The sequence below is a fragment of the Octopus sinensis genome, linkage group LG29, assembly GCF_006345805.1.
Source record: "Octopus sinensis linkage group LG29, ASM634580v1, whole genome shotgun sequence".
NCBI classification, from domain to species: domain Eukaryota; kingdom Metazoa; phylum Mollusca; class Cephalopoda; order Octopoda; family Octopodidae; genus Octopus; species Octopus sinensis.
The window spans coordinates 7,117,407-7,131,425 of NC_043025.1; the positions used below are offsets into that span (position 1 = coordinate 7,117,407).

The 14,019-nt window shown below is 42.5% G+C and overlaps 1 protein-coding gene across 3 annotated transcripts in view; it reads left to right on the forward strand.

The window, feature by feature from the left end:
• The window catches only part of LOC115225947 (protein polybromo-1), a 113,586-nt gene that overhangs the window by 25,130 nt on the left and 74,437 nt on the right, over positions 1-14,019 (forward strand). For all 3 annotated transcript variants that reach the window (XM_036514990.1, XM_036514992.1, XM_036514991.1), the window contains exons 10-17: positions 613-699; positions 1,699-1,917; positions 2,823-2,896; positions 4,051-4,189; positions 6,213-6,317; positions 8,509-8,583; positions 10,969-11,130; positions 12,341-12,428. In XM_036514990.1, the coding sequence (XP_036370883.1) occupies positions 613-699; positions 1,699-1,917; positions 2,823-2,896; positions 4,051-4,189; positions 6,213-6,317; positions 8,509-8,583; positions 10,969-11,130; positions 12,341-12,428 (949 nt within the window). The remainder of the gene's footprint in view (positions 1-612; positions 700-1,698; positions 1,918-2,822; positions 2,897-4,050; positions 4,190-6,212; positions 6,318-8,508; positions 8,584-10,968; positions 11,131-12,340; positions 12,429-14,019) is intronic.

Here is a 14,019-nt window from a genome sequence, read left to right on the forward strand (position 1 = left end):
TATAACAAAGAATTTAGTAAAATAACTTAGTTATCATTCAGTTAGTGTTAGGAACATAAATTGTGACTAAGGTTTGGTGGAAGATTTTAATTCAAAACTTATGAAAACAAGACATTTGTACTACAGAGCCAGATGTGGTTTCAGCTGGGTTGGTATCAAAAGGGTTAATGGCGTTTGTCCGTCTTTATGTTCTGAGTTCAAATTCCATTGATGTCAGCTTTGCCTTTCATCCTTTCAAAGTCGATAAAATAAGTACCTGTTGGATACTGGGGGCAATGAAATCCCCTTTAGTCGAGCAAATCGACCCCGGGACATATTCTTTGTAAGCCCAGTACTTACTCTATCGGTCTCTTTTGCTGAACCGCTAAGTTACGGGGACGTAAACACACCAGCATCGGTTGTCAAGTGATGTTGGGGGGGGGGACAAACACAGACACACAAACATATACACACACACACGCACATATATATATAATATATATATATATATACACACACATTTTATATATGTGTATATATATATATATATATGCATGCACACGCACACATACACTATATTGTAATATAATATTGTATAACATAAACATATCTGTGTTTTCTTTTTTTTAACAGGGTCGTTATGTCAGAGTTGACCGATTCCAAGAAGATATGTTCAAGGTCTTTGACCGTGCCAGGCAGTTGAGCAGAACTGATTCTCAGGTCAGTACTCACATATATACACACAAAATCTCCCTCCCTCTCTCTCTCTCTCTCTCTCTCTCTCTCCCCTCCTCTCTCTCTCTCTCTCTCTCTCTCTCCCTCTCTCTCTCTCTCTCTCTCTCTCTCTCTCTTCACTTACCTTTCAGTCATTATTTTTTCTGCATCTTCAACCTAATTACTTTCTCTTCCACTCTCTCCTTCTTTCACCTCTCTCTTTCACCTCTCTCTTCCACTCTCTCCCTCTTTCACCTCTCTCTTCCACTCTCTCCCTCTTTCACCTCTCTCTTCCACTCTCTCCCTCTTTCACCTCTCTCTTCCACTCTCTCCCTCTTTCACCTCTCTTTCACTCTCTCCCTCTTTCACCTCTCTCTTCCACTCTCTCCCTCTTTCACCTCTCTCTCCCTCTTTCACCTCTCTCTTCCACTCTTTCACCTCTCTCTTCCACTCTTTCACCTTTCACCCTCCTCTCCCTCTTTCACCTCTCCCTTGTACTCTCTCCCTCTTTCACCTCTATTCCACTCTCCTTTCACCTCTCTTCCACTCTCTCCCTCTTTCACCTCTCTCTTCCACTCTCTCCCTCTTTCACCTCTCTCTTCCACTCTCTCCCTCTTTCACCTCTCCCTTGTACTCTCTTCCACTCTCTCCCTTTTCACCTTTCACCCTCCTCTCCCTCTTTCACCTCTCTCTTGTACTCTCTCCCTCTTTCACCTCTCTCTTCCACTCTCTCCTTCTTTCACTCTCTCCTTCTTTCACCTCTCTCTTCAACTCTCTCCCTCTTTCACCTTTCACCCTCCTCTCCCTCTTTCACCTTTCTCCCTCTTTCACCTCTCTTCCACTCTCTCCCTCTTTCACCTCTCTCTTCTACTCTTTCTGTCATCCTCCGTTTTTTTCTTTCCATTTTTCTCTCTTCCTGTCTCTCAGTCTCTCTCTCTTTGTCTCTCTCTCTCTCTCTCTCTCTTCCCTGTCTCACCTTCCTCTGTTTCTCTCCTCTCACCACAGCTCTACGAAGACGCCGTTGAGATGCAATTGTTCTTCATCAAAATCCGTGATGAGCTGTGCAAGAATGGTGAGATTCTGCTGACGCCAGCCCTCAGCTACACAGAGAAACACCTCCAGGCAGCACTGGAGGCTGAGAAGAAGGAGAAGTTACCAAAGGAACAGCAAGACGAAGAGAAGAAACGCAACTTGGAGTCTGACGAGAAAATAGCGTCAGCATCGGTAAGTTGTCCGGGGGGTGGGGTAGAGCTGAGCGGGAGGGGTGCACAATACAGTAATTCCGGGGCTGACGTTTGTGGCAGGTCCTGCAGATCGCTCATTGTTTTCCAGGGACATTCCACTTCTGAAGTACCTGTGCCACTCAAAAATTGTACACGGCCCTTTGCTTCATCACCGTAAGCTTGCCAAAGCATGCTCAGTGTCTCTCTGTAGCAGACTTCCCAAGTTTAATACAAGATGTCACGTTGGCTCTTTGTTCCTGTCCATGAGACAAAAATCACAGACCACGGCAGACTTGTGGTCGCAAAAACACAAATTTCACAACTTGTAAAGTAAACACAGCAACGTCACTCAGCACACCACTGCCTCATGAAGGTCACTGCTCGCTCTCACTGCGCATGCAACCATGTGCTGCCCTCTGTTGGCATGCTGCAGAACTAGCCCGGGAACTAGTTGATACCATACACAGTATTACTACTGTAGCTAGAGGGGAATGGGGGAGGAAGCCCCCCCCCCCCCCGGCACCACTTCTATGAGGGCGGCACCACTTTTGGGTCTGCTGTAGGAAATGTGTATTTTTATATGGGGGTCCTAGGGGTTGCAAGCTGAAGGGCCGCCCTGGGCAGCACACACTCTAGCTGCACGAGTGTGTAGTATGTTCCATAATAGTGGGTTCTCAAACTTTTTGATATCTGAGCCAGATACGGAACCTAAAAGGGGCTGCACTGAAAAAAGTAAAACACAAATCAAAGAAAATCTTATTACATTTATTGAGGGAAGAGCTGTTTGGGGCCACCGGAAGAATGCCTGAGGGTTGCATGTGGCCCTGAGAGATACAGTTGAAGAACTGCTGTATATGCTGTTGTTTTTATGTTATAATTTAGGGGCCTTTTTCATGTCTTTTGTAGGAGAGAATGGAAGCCAGCATCAAATATCGGGACCAAATCTATAGCATTGGAGATTTTGTCTACATAGAACCTAGGTAAGTTAGTTGCCCTAACCCACTGCCCTGCACTCTCGCTGTCTCTCTTGCTCGGTCTTTCTCTCTCTCTCTCTCCCCCCCCTGTCTCTTTTCCTCCCACTCTTTGCTCCTCTCCATACCTTACCCTCTCCTTTTCTCTCCCTCCTTCTCCAAGTCTCTCTTTCTCCCCTTCTGCTTCTCTCCTCTCTCTACCCCTCTCTTTCACCTCTCTCTCTCTCTCTTCCCTCCTGTTTTTCTCTCCTTTCTGATCCTCCCCCCACTCTTTTGACTCCTTTCTTGTCTCTCCCCTCCACTCTCTCCTCTACCCTTTCTCTTTTTTCTCCTCTCTTCCCTCCCCTCTCCTTTCTGATCCTCCCCCACTCTTTTGACTCCTTTCTTGTCTCTCCCCTCCACTCTCTCCTCTACCCTTCTCTTTTTTCTCCTCTCTTCCTCCCCTCTCTTTCTGATCCTCCCCCACTCTTTTGACTCTTTCTTGTCTCTCCCCTCCACTCTCTCCTCTACCCTTTCTCTTTTTTCTCCTCTCTCCCTCCCCTCTCCTTTCTGATCCTCCCCCACTCTTTTGACTCCTTTCTTGTCTCTCCCCTCCACTCTCTCTCTACCCTTTCTCTTTTTTCTCCTCTCTTCCCTCCCCTCTCCTTTCTGATCCTCCCCCACTCTTTTGACTCCTTTCTTGTCTCTCCCCTCCACTCTCTCCTCTACCCTTTCTCTTTTTTCTCCTCTCTTCCCTCCCCTCTCCTTTCTGATCCTCCCCCACTCTTTTGACTCCTTTCTTGTCTCTCCCCTCCACTCTCTCCTCTACCCTTTCTCTTTTTTCTCCTCTCTTCCCTCCCCTCTCCTTTCTGATCCTCCCCCACTCTTTTGACTCCTTTCTTGTCTCTCCCCTCCACTCTCTCCTCTACCCTTTCTCTTTTTTCTCCTCTCTTCCCTCCCCTCTCCTTTCTGATCCTCTCTCCCCACTCTTTCAATTCCTCTTCCCTCCCTCCCTCCCTCCAAATCTCTTTCTCCTCTCCCTCTTCCTTTTCTGTCTTTCCCTCTTCCCCTCTCTTTTCTTCCTCCCTCCCTCCCTCCCTCCCACATCTTCCTCTCCCCTCCCCTCTCCTTCCTCTAATCTCAGGACATCCACAATCCATCATGTCTCATTTGTGTCTTTACAGAGAGAATGGTCTCGAGCCACACATTATGTGCATTGAGAAGCTGTTCCATGATAATGCTGGTCTGCCGGCCCTTCATGGTAACTGGTTTTATCGACCGAATGAAACATTCCATCTGGCCACAAGGAAGTTTCTAGAAAAGGTACCTCTTGCTGTTCTTGTTTTTGTGTGTGTTCATATACATGTATGTGTGTATGTATGTATGTATGTATGTAATTCAAACATATATGGGATGGCCATAATAGGACATCCGACTCACTAGAAAGAGCAGCTAAACTCCAAACCACTAATAGTTGTAATTCTGAAATGGAAAGAGAAATAAAAACGTTTACCCTATCTTTTCTGGACTATGCATAGTTTCGGCAATCTTTTGTAAATAAAATTAATTTAATTAATCTATTTACCACTGGCGTTGCCTCATCAGCAGAAAAGCCAAGGACTACCATGTATTCACGAGGCGATAATGAGCATGCCTCGAGTCTATTTGCTATAAATTTTCAAAATCCACCACGCTCGCGCGGTTTACTCAGCAGTAAATATAAACTGCCGATTTAATTTCAAAATTAGCCAAAAAATCATTAATTAATAAATTAAAAATATGTATGTATGTATAGACACACTCACAAGGGGCCGTGCTGAAAAGCTCCTGGCTTTGGATGAAAGGAAATACATGAGGATCAGTTAGTTATGATTTTATCCTACATATTCCCCTCTCAGATTCACACACTCATTGCAGCGGTCCTTCAGTTTTTCTAAGTCCTGTAAAAGAACTCAGAACTGTGGTCCTCCAACCAGGCCTTTCATGATACCCTTAAAACCAGGAACTTTTCAGCAGCCCTTAATATATATATATAAATATATATAATATATATAATATATATATAAATATATATATATTATAAAATATATATATATATAAATATATATATATAAATATATATATATAAATATATATATATAATATATATATATATATATATATATATAAATATATATATATATAAATATATATATATATATATAAATATATATAATATATATATAATATATATATATATATATATATATAAATAATTTACAAGATAAGGGAAAAAGAAAAATTCTAATGCCAAATATACCGAAAAAAGACAAAACTTTTCAATAACCATTATAATTTATGCGTCTCGAAACAAACCGATAGAAATTTCTAAAAAATTCGTTATTACCGTATTGGTCCAATTGCTCATAAATATATATATATATATAGGTGAGAAAGTTTCTACAAAAACTATGTTACTATATACAAAATTTTATAACATTTTTCTAACATAACGACTTAAATATATTCTTTAACCTTATAAAATAAGCCGTCTGTAGTTTTTTCACTCTTTTCTATTTTATATATATATATATATATATATGCTCTTTTACTTGTTTCAGTCATTTGACTGCGGCCATGCTGGAGCACCGCCTTTAGTCGAGCAAATCGACCCCGGGACTTATTCTTTGTAAGCCCAGTACTTATTCTATCGGTCTCTTTTGCCGAACCGCTAAAGTGATGGGGACGTAAACACACCAGCATCGGTTGTCAAGCAATGCTAGGGGGACAAACACGCACACACAAACACACACACATACATATATATATATATTTATACATATATACGACAGGCTTCTTTCAGTTTCCGTCTACCAAATTCACTCACAATGCATTGCTCGGCCCGGGGCTATAGCAGAAGACACTTGCCCAAGATGCCACACAGTGGGACTGAAACCGGAACCATGTGGTTGGTTAGCAAGCTACTTACAACACAGCCACTCCATATATATATATATATATATAATTATATATATATAATTATATATATATATATATAGAGAGAGAGAGAGAGAGAGAGAGAGAGAGAGAGAGCACCTGCTAATACTTTACATGTACCATAGATGGATGGATATCCATCCATCCTATCTATCTTTCTATCTATCTAACTATATATCCTTAGATAGATAGCTAGAAGGATAGATAGATAGTTAGCTAGAGGGATAGATAAATAGATGGATGGATGGATGGAATTTAGTATTTTTTAACAAGATTAGAATTGTCTTTGACTTTTGAAGTTTTGATCAGCTCACTCATTAATGATGATGGTTTTTTCATATGTTTTGTTTGTTTTCTCGTTATATTTCAGGAAGTGTTCAAGAGTGAGTTCTCCACCACCATTCCACTGTCTCAGTTGTTAGGACCAAAATGCTATGTCATGTTTGTGAAAGACTATTTCAAGATGAAACCACAGGTGAGGTGCCATTCTGTCCTTTTCAAACTCCATCCATCCGACCCTTTATTCCTTGGTGACCCTGTGCTAGTTATTTGCTAGATGAAACCATAGATGAGGTGTCATTCTGTCCTCCCTTTCAAACCCCATCCATCTGACCCTTTATTCCTTGGTGACCTTGCGCTAGTTATTTGGTAGATGAAACCATAGATGAGGTGTCATTCTGTCCTCCCTTTCAAACCCCATCCATCTGACCCTTTATTCCTTGCTGACCCTGTGCTAGTTATTTGCTAGATGAAACCATAGATGAGGTGCCATTCTGTCCTCCCTTTCAAACCCCATCCATCTGACCCTTTATTCCTTGGTGACCTTGCGCTAGTTATTTGGTAGATGAAACCACAGATGAGGTGTCATTCTGTCCTCCCTTTCAAACTCCATCCATCTGACCCTTTATTCCTTGGTGACCTTATACTAGTTATTTGCTAGATGAAACCATAGATGAGGTACCATTCTGTCCTTTTCAAACTCCATCCATCTGACCCTTTATTCCTTGGTGACCCTGTGCTAGTTATTTGCTAGATGAAACCACAGATGAGGTGCCATTCTGTCCTCCCTTTCAAACCCCATCCATCTGATCCTTTATTCCTTGGTGACCTTGCACTAGTTATTTGGTAGATGAAACCACAGATGAGGTACCATTCTGTCCTCCCTTTCAAACCCCATCCATCTGACCCTTTATTCCTTGGTGATCTTGCGCTAGATGTCTTGCAGAAGAGGTGAATAGATACCTGAGAAAGAAAGAGATATGAGGTCCAGGTACGAGGTGAATATGAGAAGCAGAATAGGATAGAAGAGCAGAAAAGGTGGATGTGTAGATAAGTGCACTGAAAGAAAATAGTGTGATAAATGATTATAGATAGAGAATGAGTTGGATGTAGAGGATGTCAGTTCAGTGGAGAAGTGAAAGAAGGGTAATATATAAGATTGATGGAAGAGAGAATGTCAGAAGATGAAATGTAGGGGAAGACTTGACAGAACCTCAATTCTGCTGAGGTGGGTGGGTCTTCTCAAACACAGCATATATGACATTCATCTCTGTCCCCTGTCATCTACCCCAAGAGGCTCTTTTACCATTTCAGGATCTTTTCGGTTTGAACGGCAGTTTTTTCTAGCGGTGTCATATGAAATTGTCACCCATAATTATGACCCTAGTATCGATCTATTACATTTCAATCTGTTTTAGGGTTAGGGGTGGGGGGAAGGGTATCTTTTTTTCTTCACAAATGTAAATAAACCCAATCTGTTTCTTAAACGAGGGACATATTCATACGGCACAGAATGTTATTTACCTCAATGGACGTCATTGATTGGTTGAAATTGCAGAAATTGAAGAAAAAAACCCCACAAATATCTTATAGAATTTTCTCAATAAAGCCAAGAGAAAAAGATGTTTTATAAACACATTCTACCAGTATACGAAGTTTAAGATTTTTTAGTTACCTAGAAATTATGTTAAAAACTACCGTTCAAACCGGAAATATCCCCACTTCATCCTCTCTCTCTTCATTATTGAAAATGACAGAAATGCATTGCCTTTAATTTGTGACACAAAATATATAAATACACAACAGCATTTATTATAAGGATGACTTTTTCCTTTTCCCTTTTTTTTGTCCCTTTTGGTTTTTGTTCTTCTAAAGCTTTTTGCCTGCTGATTTATTTAACCCTTTAGTGTTCAGATTATTCTATCAAACACAATGCTTATTGATTCCCATTGATTTGAATTCATCATCATCATCATCATCATCATTTAGCGTCCGCTTTCCATGCTAGCATGGGTTGGACGGTTCAACTGGATTCTGTGAAGCTGGAAGGCTTCGTCAGGCCCAGTCAGATCTGGCAGTGTTTCTATGGCTGGATGCCCTTCCTAACGCCAACCACTCCGTGAGTGTAGTGGGTGCTTCTTACGTGCCACCCGCACAGCATTTAATCATGCATTATCTCATATCTTCAAGATCTTGATTGTATAATTACTTAATGTAGAATAACATTGTAGGGTAGGTGTGAGAGCCTGGATCTGGTCAGTTTGAACATAAAACAGATTAACTATTTTGGCCGGTTTAAATACTAAAGGGTTAAATGTGTAAACTTGTTTCTTTTCTGCTCTTTGTCTCTCTCTCTCTAACCACCCCCCATTGTATCTTTGTTTCAGGGATTTGCTGATAAAGATGTTTATGTTTGTGAATCACGCTATAATGCCCGGCACAAAGCATTTAAAAAGATCAAGGTAACGTTTTAAAATTAACAAAACACCTGTAAAGGGAACTGGTTGCTTCTTTACACTTTTGGGGTGCAACTTGGGTGCAACACAATTTCCTTTCTTTTTGTTTCTAGAAACTACCAGTCAGGAACGGAAAGCAATATATAGGCGCAGGAGTGGATGTGTGGTAAGTAGCTTGCTAACCAACCACATGGTTCTGGGTTCAGTCCCACTGCGTGGCACCTTGGGCAAGTGTCTTCTACTATAGCCCCGGGCCAACCAAAGCCTTGTGAGTGTATTTGGTAGACGGAAACTGAAAGAAGCCTGTCGTATATATGTATATATATGTGTGTCTGTGTTTGTGTGCTGGTGTGTTTACATCCCCGTCACTTAGCGGTTCGGCAAAAAGAGACCGATAGAATAAGTACTGGGCTTACAAAGAATAAGTCCCGGGGTTGATTTGCTCGACTAAAAAAAAGGCGGTGCTCCAGCATGGCCGCAGTCAAATGACTGAAAAGAGTAATTCTTTATTTTCTGTTTCGATAATGAAACACGATGGTATGCTGGCATCCACCTAGTTCAACACAGCAAGGCTGAATTCAAACGTTTGTAAGCTTTACAACAATTCAGCAGCAGTAGACCAGGTTAAATCCTAAGCGTCTGGGACGGGAGAATAGGCTGATCACAGGATTCAAAATATACGTCCTTTCTCTTCTATCGCCATGTCTCAAATCCCCGAACGCTATTCAGGAACGGTATGGAATTTATTCTTCAGTCTCTAGCGCATGTGCATGATGGAACTTCCTTATGCCTTTCCAGAAGGTTCTAGAAGGTTCCAACCCCGCACACGCACACTGAAGGAGGACATTCCGCACACGCACACTGAAGAATGACGTTGCGTGTGCACACACTGGAACATGACGTCACTACAAAGGTGACGTTCCGCACACGCACACTGAAGAATGACGTTGCATGTGCGCACACCGGAACATGACGTCACTACAAAGGTGACGTTCCGCACACGCACACTGAAGAATGACGTTGCGTGTGCGCACACTGGAACATGACGTCACTACACACCTTTTCTCTCTCGGTGGGTTCTGAAACTGAAGCATGCTAGGGAAACGGTTGGGGTATTCAAGGTTTGTATTATCACCGGAATTTTGAAGCAATCACAACCAGTTAAATGTAGCTTACCGTCATTGTTTAATGTCCGTTTTCCATGTTGGCATGGGTTGGACAGTTTGACAGGAATTATCCAGTCTGTTGTGGCATGGTTTCTTCACTTGATGCGCTTCCTAATGCCGACCACTTCAGAGATTCTCAGTATAGAAAACAGTAGTGCTCCAATGATTCGAGCTTAGACCCTGATGTCTTTAGGAGGGACCAATTCCACGGGCTAAAGAGTGGCTACAACAGGAATCCAGGTGAGCAGATGTGGAGGCAATTATGTGGATAAACAAATTAAATATAACAGATTGAGTTTGATATACAAAATATAAATATATATATATATATATATATATAGGCGCAGGAGTGGCTGTGTGGTAAGTAGCTTGCTTACCAACCACATGGTTCCGGGTTCAGTCCCACTGCGTGGCACCTTGGGCAAGTGTCTTCTGCTATAGCCCCGGGCTGACCAATGCCTTGTGAGTGGATTTGGTAGACGGAAACTGAAAGAAGCCCGTCGTATATATGTGTATATATATATATATATATATGCATGTGTGTGTTTGTGTGTCTGTGTTTGTCCCCCTAGCATTGCTTGACAACCGATGCTGGTGTGTTTACGTCTCCGTCACTTAGCAGTTCGGCAAAAGAGACCGATAGAATAAGTACTGGGCCTACAAAAGAATAAGTCCCGGGGTCGAGTTGCTCGACTAAAGGCGGTGCTCCAGCATGGCCGCAGTCAAATGACTGAAACAAGTAAAAGAGTAAAAGATATATATATGTGTGTGTTTGTTTGTCCCCCTCCCTACAACATCCATGACAACCAATGCTGGTGTGTTTACGTCCACATAGCTTAGTGGTTTGGCAAAAAAGACCAATAGAATAAGTACCAGGCTTACAAAGAATAAGTCCTGGGGTCGATTTGCTTGACTGAAGGTGGTGCTCCAGCATGGCTACAGTCAAATGACTGAAACAAATAAAAGAATATATAACTATATATACACACACATGCACACACAAACACATATGCACACATACACCCATACACACACATATATATGTATACACTTTATTTGTGGGTTAACAAGGCAACCAATGGTTTTATGCAAAGGCATCTTCACAATTGTTCAAATGTAATACATTGAAGTATTAGTACTCTTCTCCATTTTGGACTAGAATACCATAGTATACATATGTGTGTTTGTATTTATTTATTTTCCTGTTTTTTTTTTATCTTTTCAGGTGTGGCAGGTGCCAGCCAGTGAGTCGGTAAAGCTGAATGCACGAGAGCATGTTGTCTCACCTGTGAGGGTGGCATCCGTGTTTGCTGATAAATCCAAAGAGACTGAGAAGGATGACTTAGATGATGGCGGCACATTCAACGTCTTGGACAAGAACAGAGAGGTGAGTTGGAGGAGGAGAGAGAGGGGGACGACAATGGGGTAGATATTTGGGTGGAGATAAAGCATGCAGGGGAGAAGGAAGCCATTCTGGTATCACTGTATCACAGTTCTAAAAATTTTGTGCTCGGATTGTTGGTTTTTTTTTTTAACCTCCAGGTCAGTGGGGGTGGGTTTGTAAGTGGTACAGAAGGCGGCGAGCTAGCAGAAAGGTTGGCACGCCGGGCGAAATGCGTAGTCGTATTTCGTCTGCCGTTATGTTCTGAGTTCAAATTTCGCCGAGGTCGACTTTGCCTTTCATCCTTTCGGAGTCGATTAAATAAGTACCAGTTACGCACTGGGGTCGATATAATTGACTTAATCCGTTTGTCTGTTCTTGTTTGTCCCCTCTGTGTTTAGCCCCTTGTGGGTAATAAAGAAATAGGTACTTCGTCTGTGTTTACGTTCTGAGTTCAAATTCCGCCGAGGTTGACTTTGCCTTTCATCCTTTCGGGGTCGATTAAATAAGTATCAGTTACGCACTGGGGTCGATATAATTGACTTAATCCGTTTGTCTGTTCTTGTTTGTCCCCTCTGTGTATGGCCCCTTGTGGGTAGTAAAGAAATAGGTACTTCGTCTGTGTTTACGTTCTGAGTTCAAATTCCGCCGAGGTTGACTTTGCCTTTCATCCTTTCGGGGTCGATTAAATAAGTACCAGTTACGCACTGGGATCGATATAATCGACTTAATCAGTTTGTTTGTCCTCTCTGTGTTTAGCCCCCTGAGGGCAATAAAGAAATAGGTACAGAGGGGATAGAAGAAGGGGGAGGAGGAAGAGTTGGAGGAGTGGGTGGGTCCTGCAGAAGACAAATAGGAGGAGTCATGTGAAAGAGAAAGAAAGAGGAGGTGGAGCAAGCGACAGTGGAGGTGGAGATAAAGCAGGCAGGGGAGAAGGAAGCAGAGTGTAAGAAGGGGGAGGAGGAGCAGGAATGACGCACAGTAGGTGGAGGAAACGGAGTAGGAGCAGCTGGTAGAGGAGGAGAAGGAAGCGTAATAGCAGAGGGGGGGGAAGAATATTTAGAGGAGGAGAAGACGAAGAGTTGGAGGTGTGGGAGAAGTAACACACTTCATTAGAGTGTGAGGGGAGATATTTAGGGAGAGAAGCCGGGGTGGCTGCACACATGCACACACACACATATGAATGCACTGACATGCATGGTTCGTTTCATTGCAGAACGTTGAACTGGAGATGTATGGCCCGGAATATGCTGGAAGTGTCTACTATGAGCAGTACAACACACCGAGTGGATGTTATAAGCTAGGTAAGTCACTGTTTCTACCACACAGTTGGATGGTGGTGGTGGTGGTTGCGGTTGCAGTGGTGGTGTGAGCGAGGAGGGGAGACAAAAACTGGAATTTCGTAAACTTTGTTACATTCTCTATCCACAATGTTTTTCAGTCTCAGAATTAACTTAACCCTTTCCTTACCGTATTTCTGTTGAGATTCTCTGTGTTTCTTTCAATTAATTTTAAATATAACAAAGAATTTAGTAAAATAACTTATTTATCATTAAGCTAGTGTTAGGAACATAAATTGTGACTAAGGTTTGGTGGAAGATTTTAATTCAAAACTTAGGAAAACAAGACATTTGTACTACAGAACCAGAGGTGGTTTCAGCTGGGTTGGTATCAAAAGGGTTAAAAATATCATGGTGACTTTAACCCCTTTTGTTACCATATTTCTGTTGAGATGCTCTGTGTTTCTTTCAAGTGATTTTAAATATAACAAAGAATTTAGTAAAATAATTTGGATATCATTCAGCTAGTGTTAGGAACATAAATTGTGACTAAGGTTTGGTGGAAGATTTTAATTCAAAACTTATGAAAACAAGACATTTGCACTACAGAGCCAGAGTTGGTTTCAGCTGGGTTGGTAATGAAAGGGTTAAAAGGTACCTGTACCTGTGGAATACTTGGGCATTTGTCATGTAAATCAATGATTTTGGAAGCAGTTCTGTTAATTAAGCAACTTAGAATTGATCACTTTTCTTCAAAACCATTGCAAATTTGTTTCCTTTATATTAACACCAGCTTTAGTTTTGTTGCTTTTTGTTTTTCTTGTTTCTTGTTGTTTATATGGAGTTACTTTTCTCACATCTCCACCCCCTTTGTCTTCTCCTCTACCTGTTCTTCTTCCCTCCTCCTATTACACTTCCTCCACCACCTGCTCCTACTCACTATACCTCACTTCTGTTCCTTTCTCCCCTGCATACTCTACTTCCACTCCTCCCCTTTAACATGCTCCTCCCCTTTAACATGCTCCTCCTCCACCATTGCCTGCTCTACCTCCTCTTGCTTCCTCTTTCACAGGCTCCTCCTACTCTGCATTATCCACCCACTCCTTTTCCTCCTCCACTATATGCTTCTCATCCTTCAACCACACCCACTCCCCTCCAACAACACCTTCCTCCTCCAACCCCCCTTTCCTCCCTGTTGCACTTCACCTCTTCTACATCCACATGCCTCCACCCCCTTCACCACATACTTCTCATCCTTCAACCACACCCACTCCCCTCCAACAACACCTTCCTCCTCCAACCCCCCTTTCCTCCCTGTTGCACTTCACCTCTTCTACATCCACATGCCTCCACCCCCTTCACCACATACTTCTCATCCTTCAACCACACCCACTCTCCTCCAACCACACCTTCCTCCTCCACCCCCTTCACCACATGCTTCTCATCCTTCAACCACACCCACTCCCCCCAACAACACCTTCCTCCTCCAACCCCCCTTTCCTCCCTGTTGCACTTCACCTCTTCTACATCCACATGCCTCCACCCCCTTCACCACATACTTCTCATCCTTCAACCACACCCACTCCCCTCCAACAACACCTTCCTCCTCCAACCC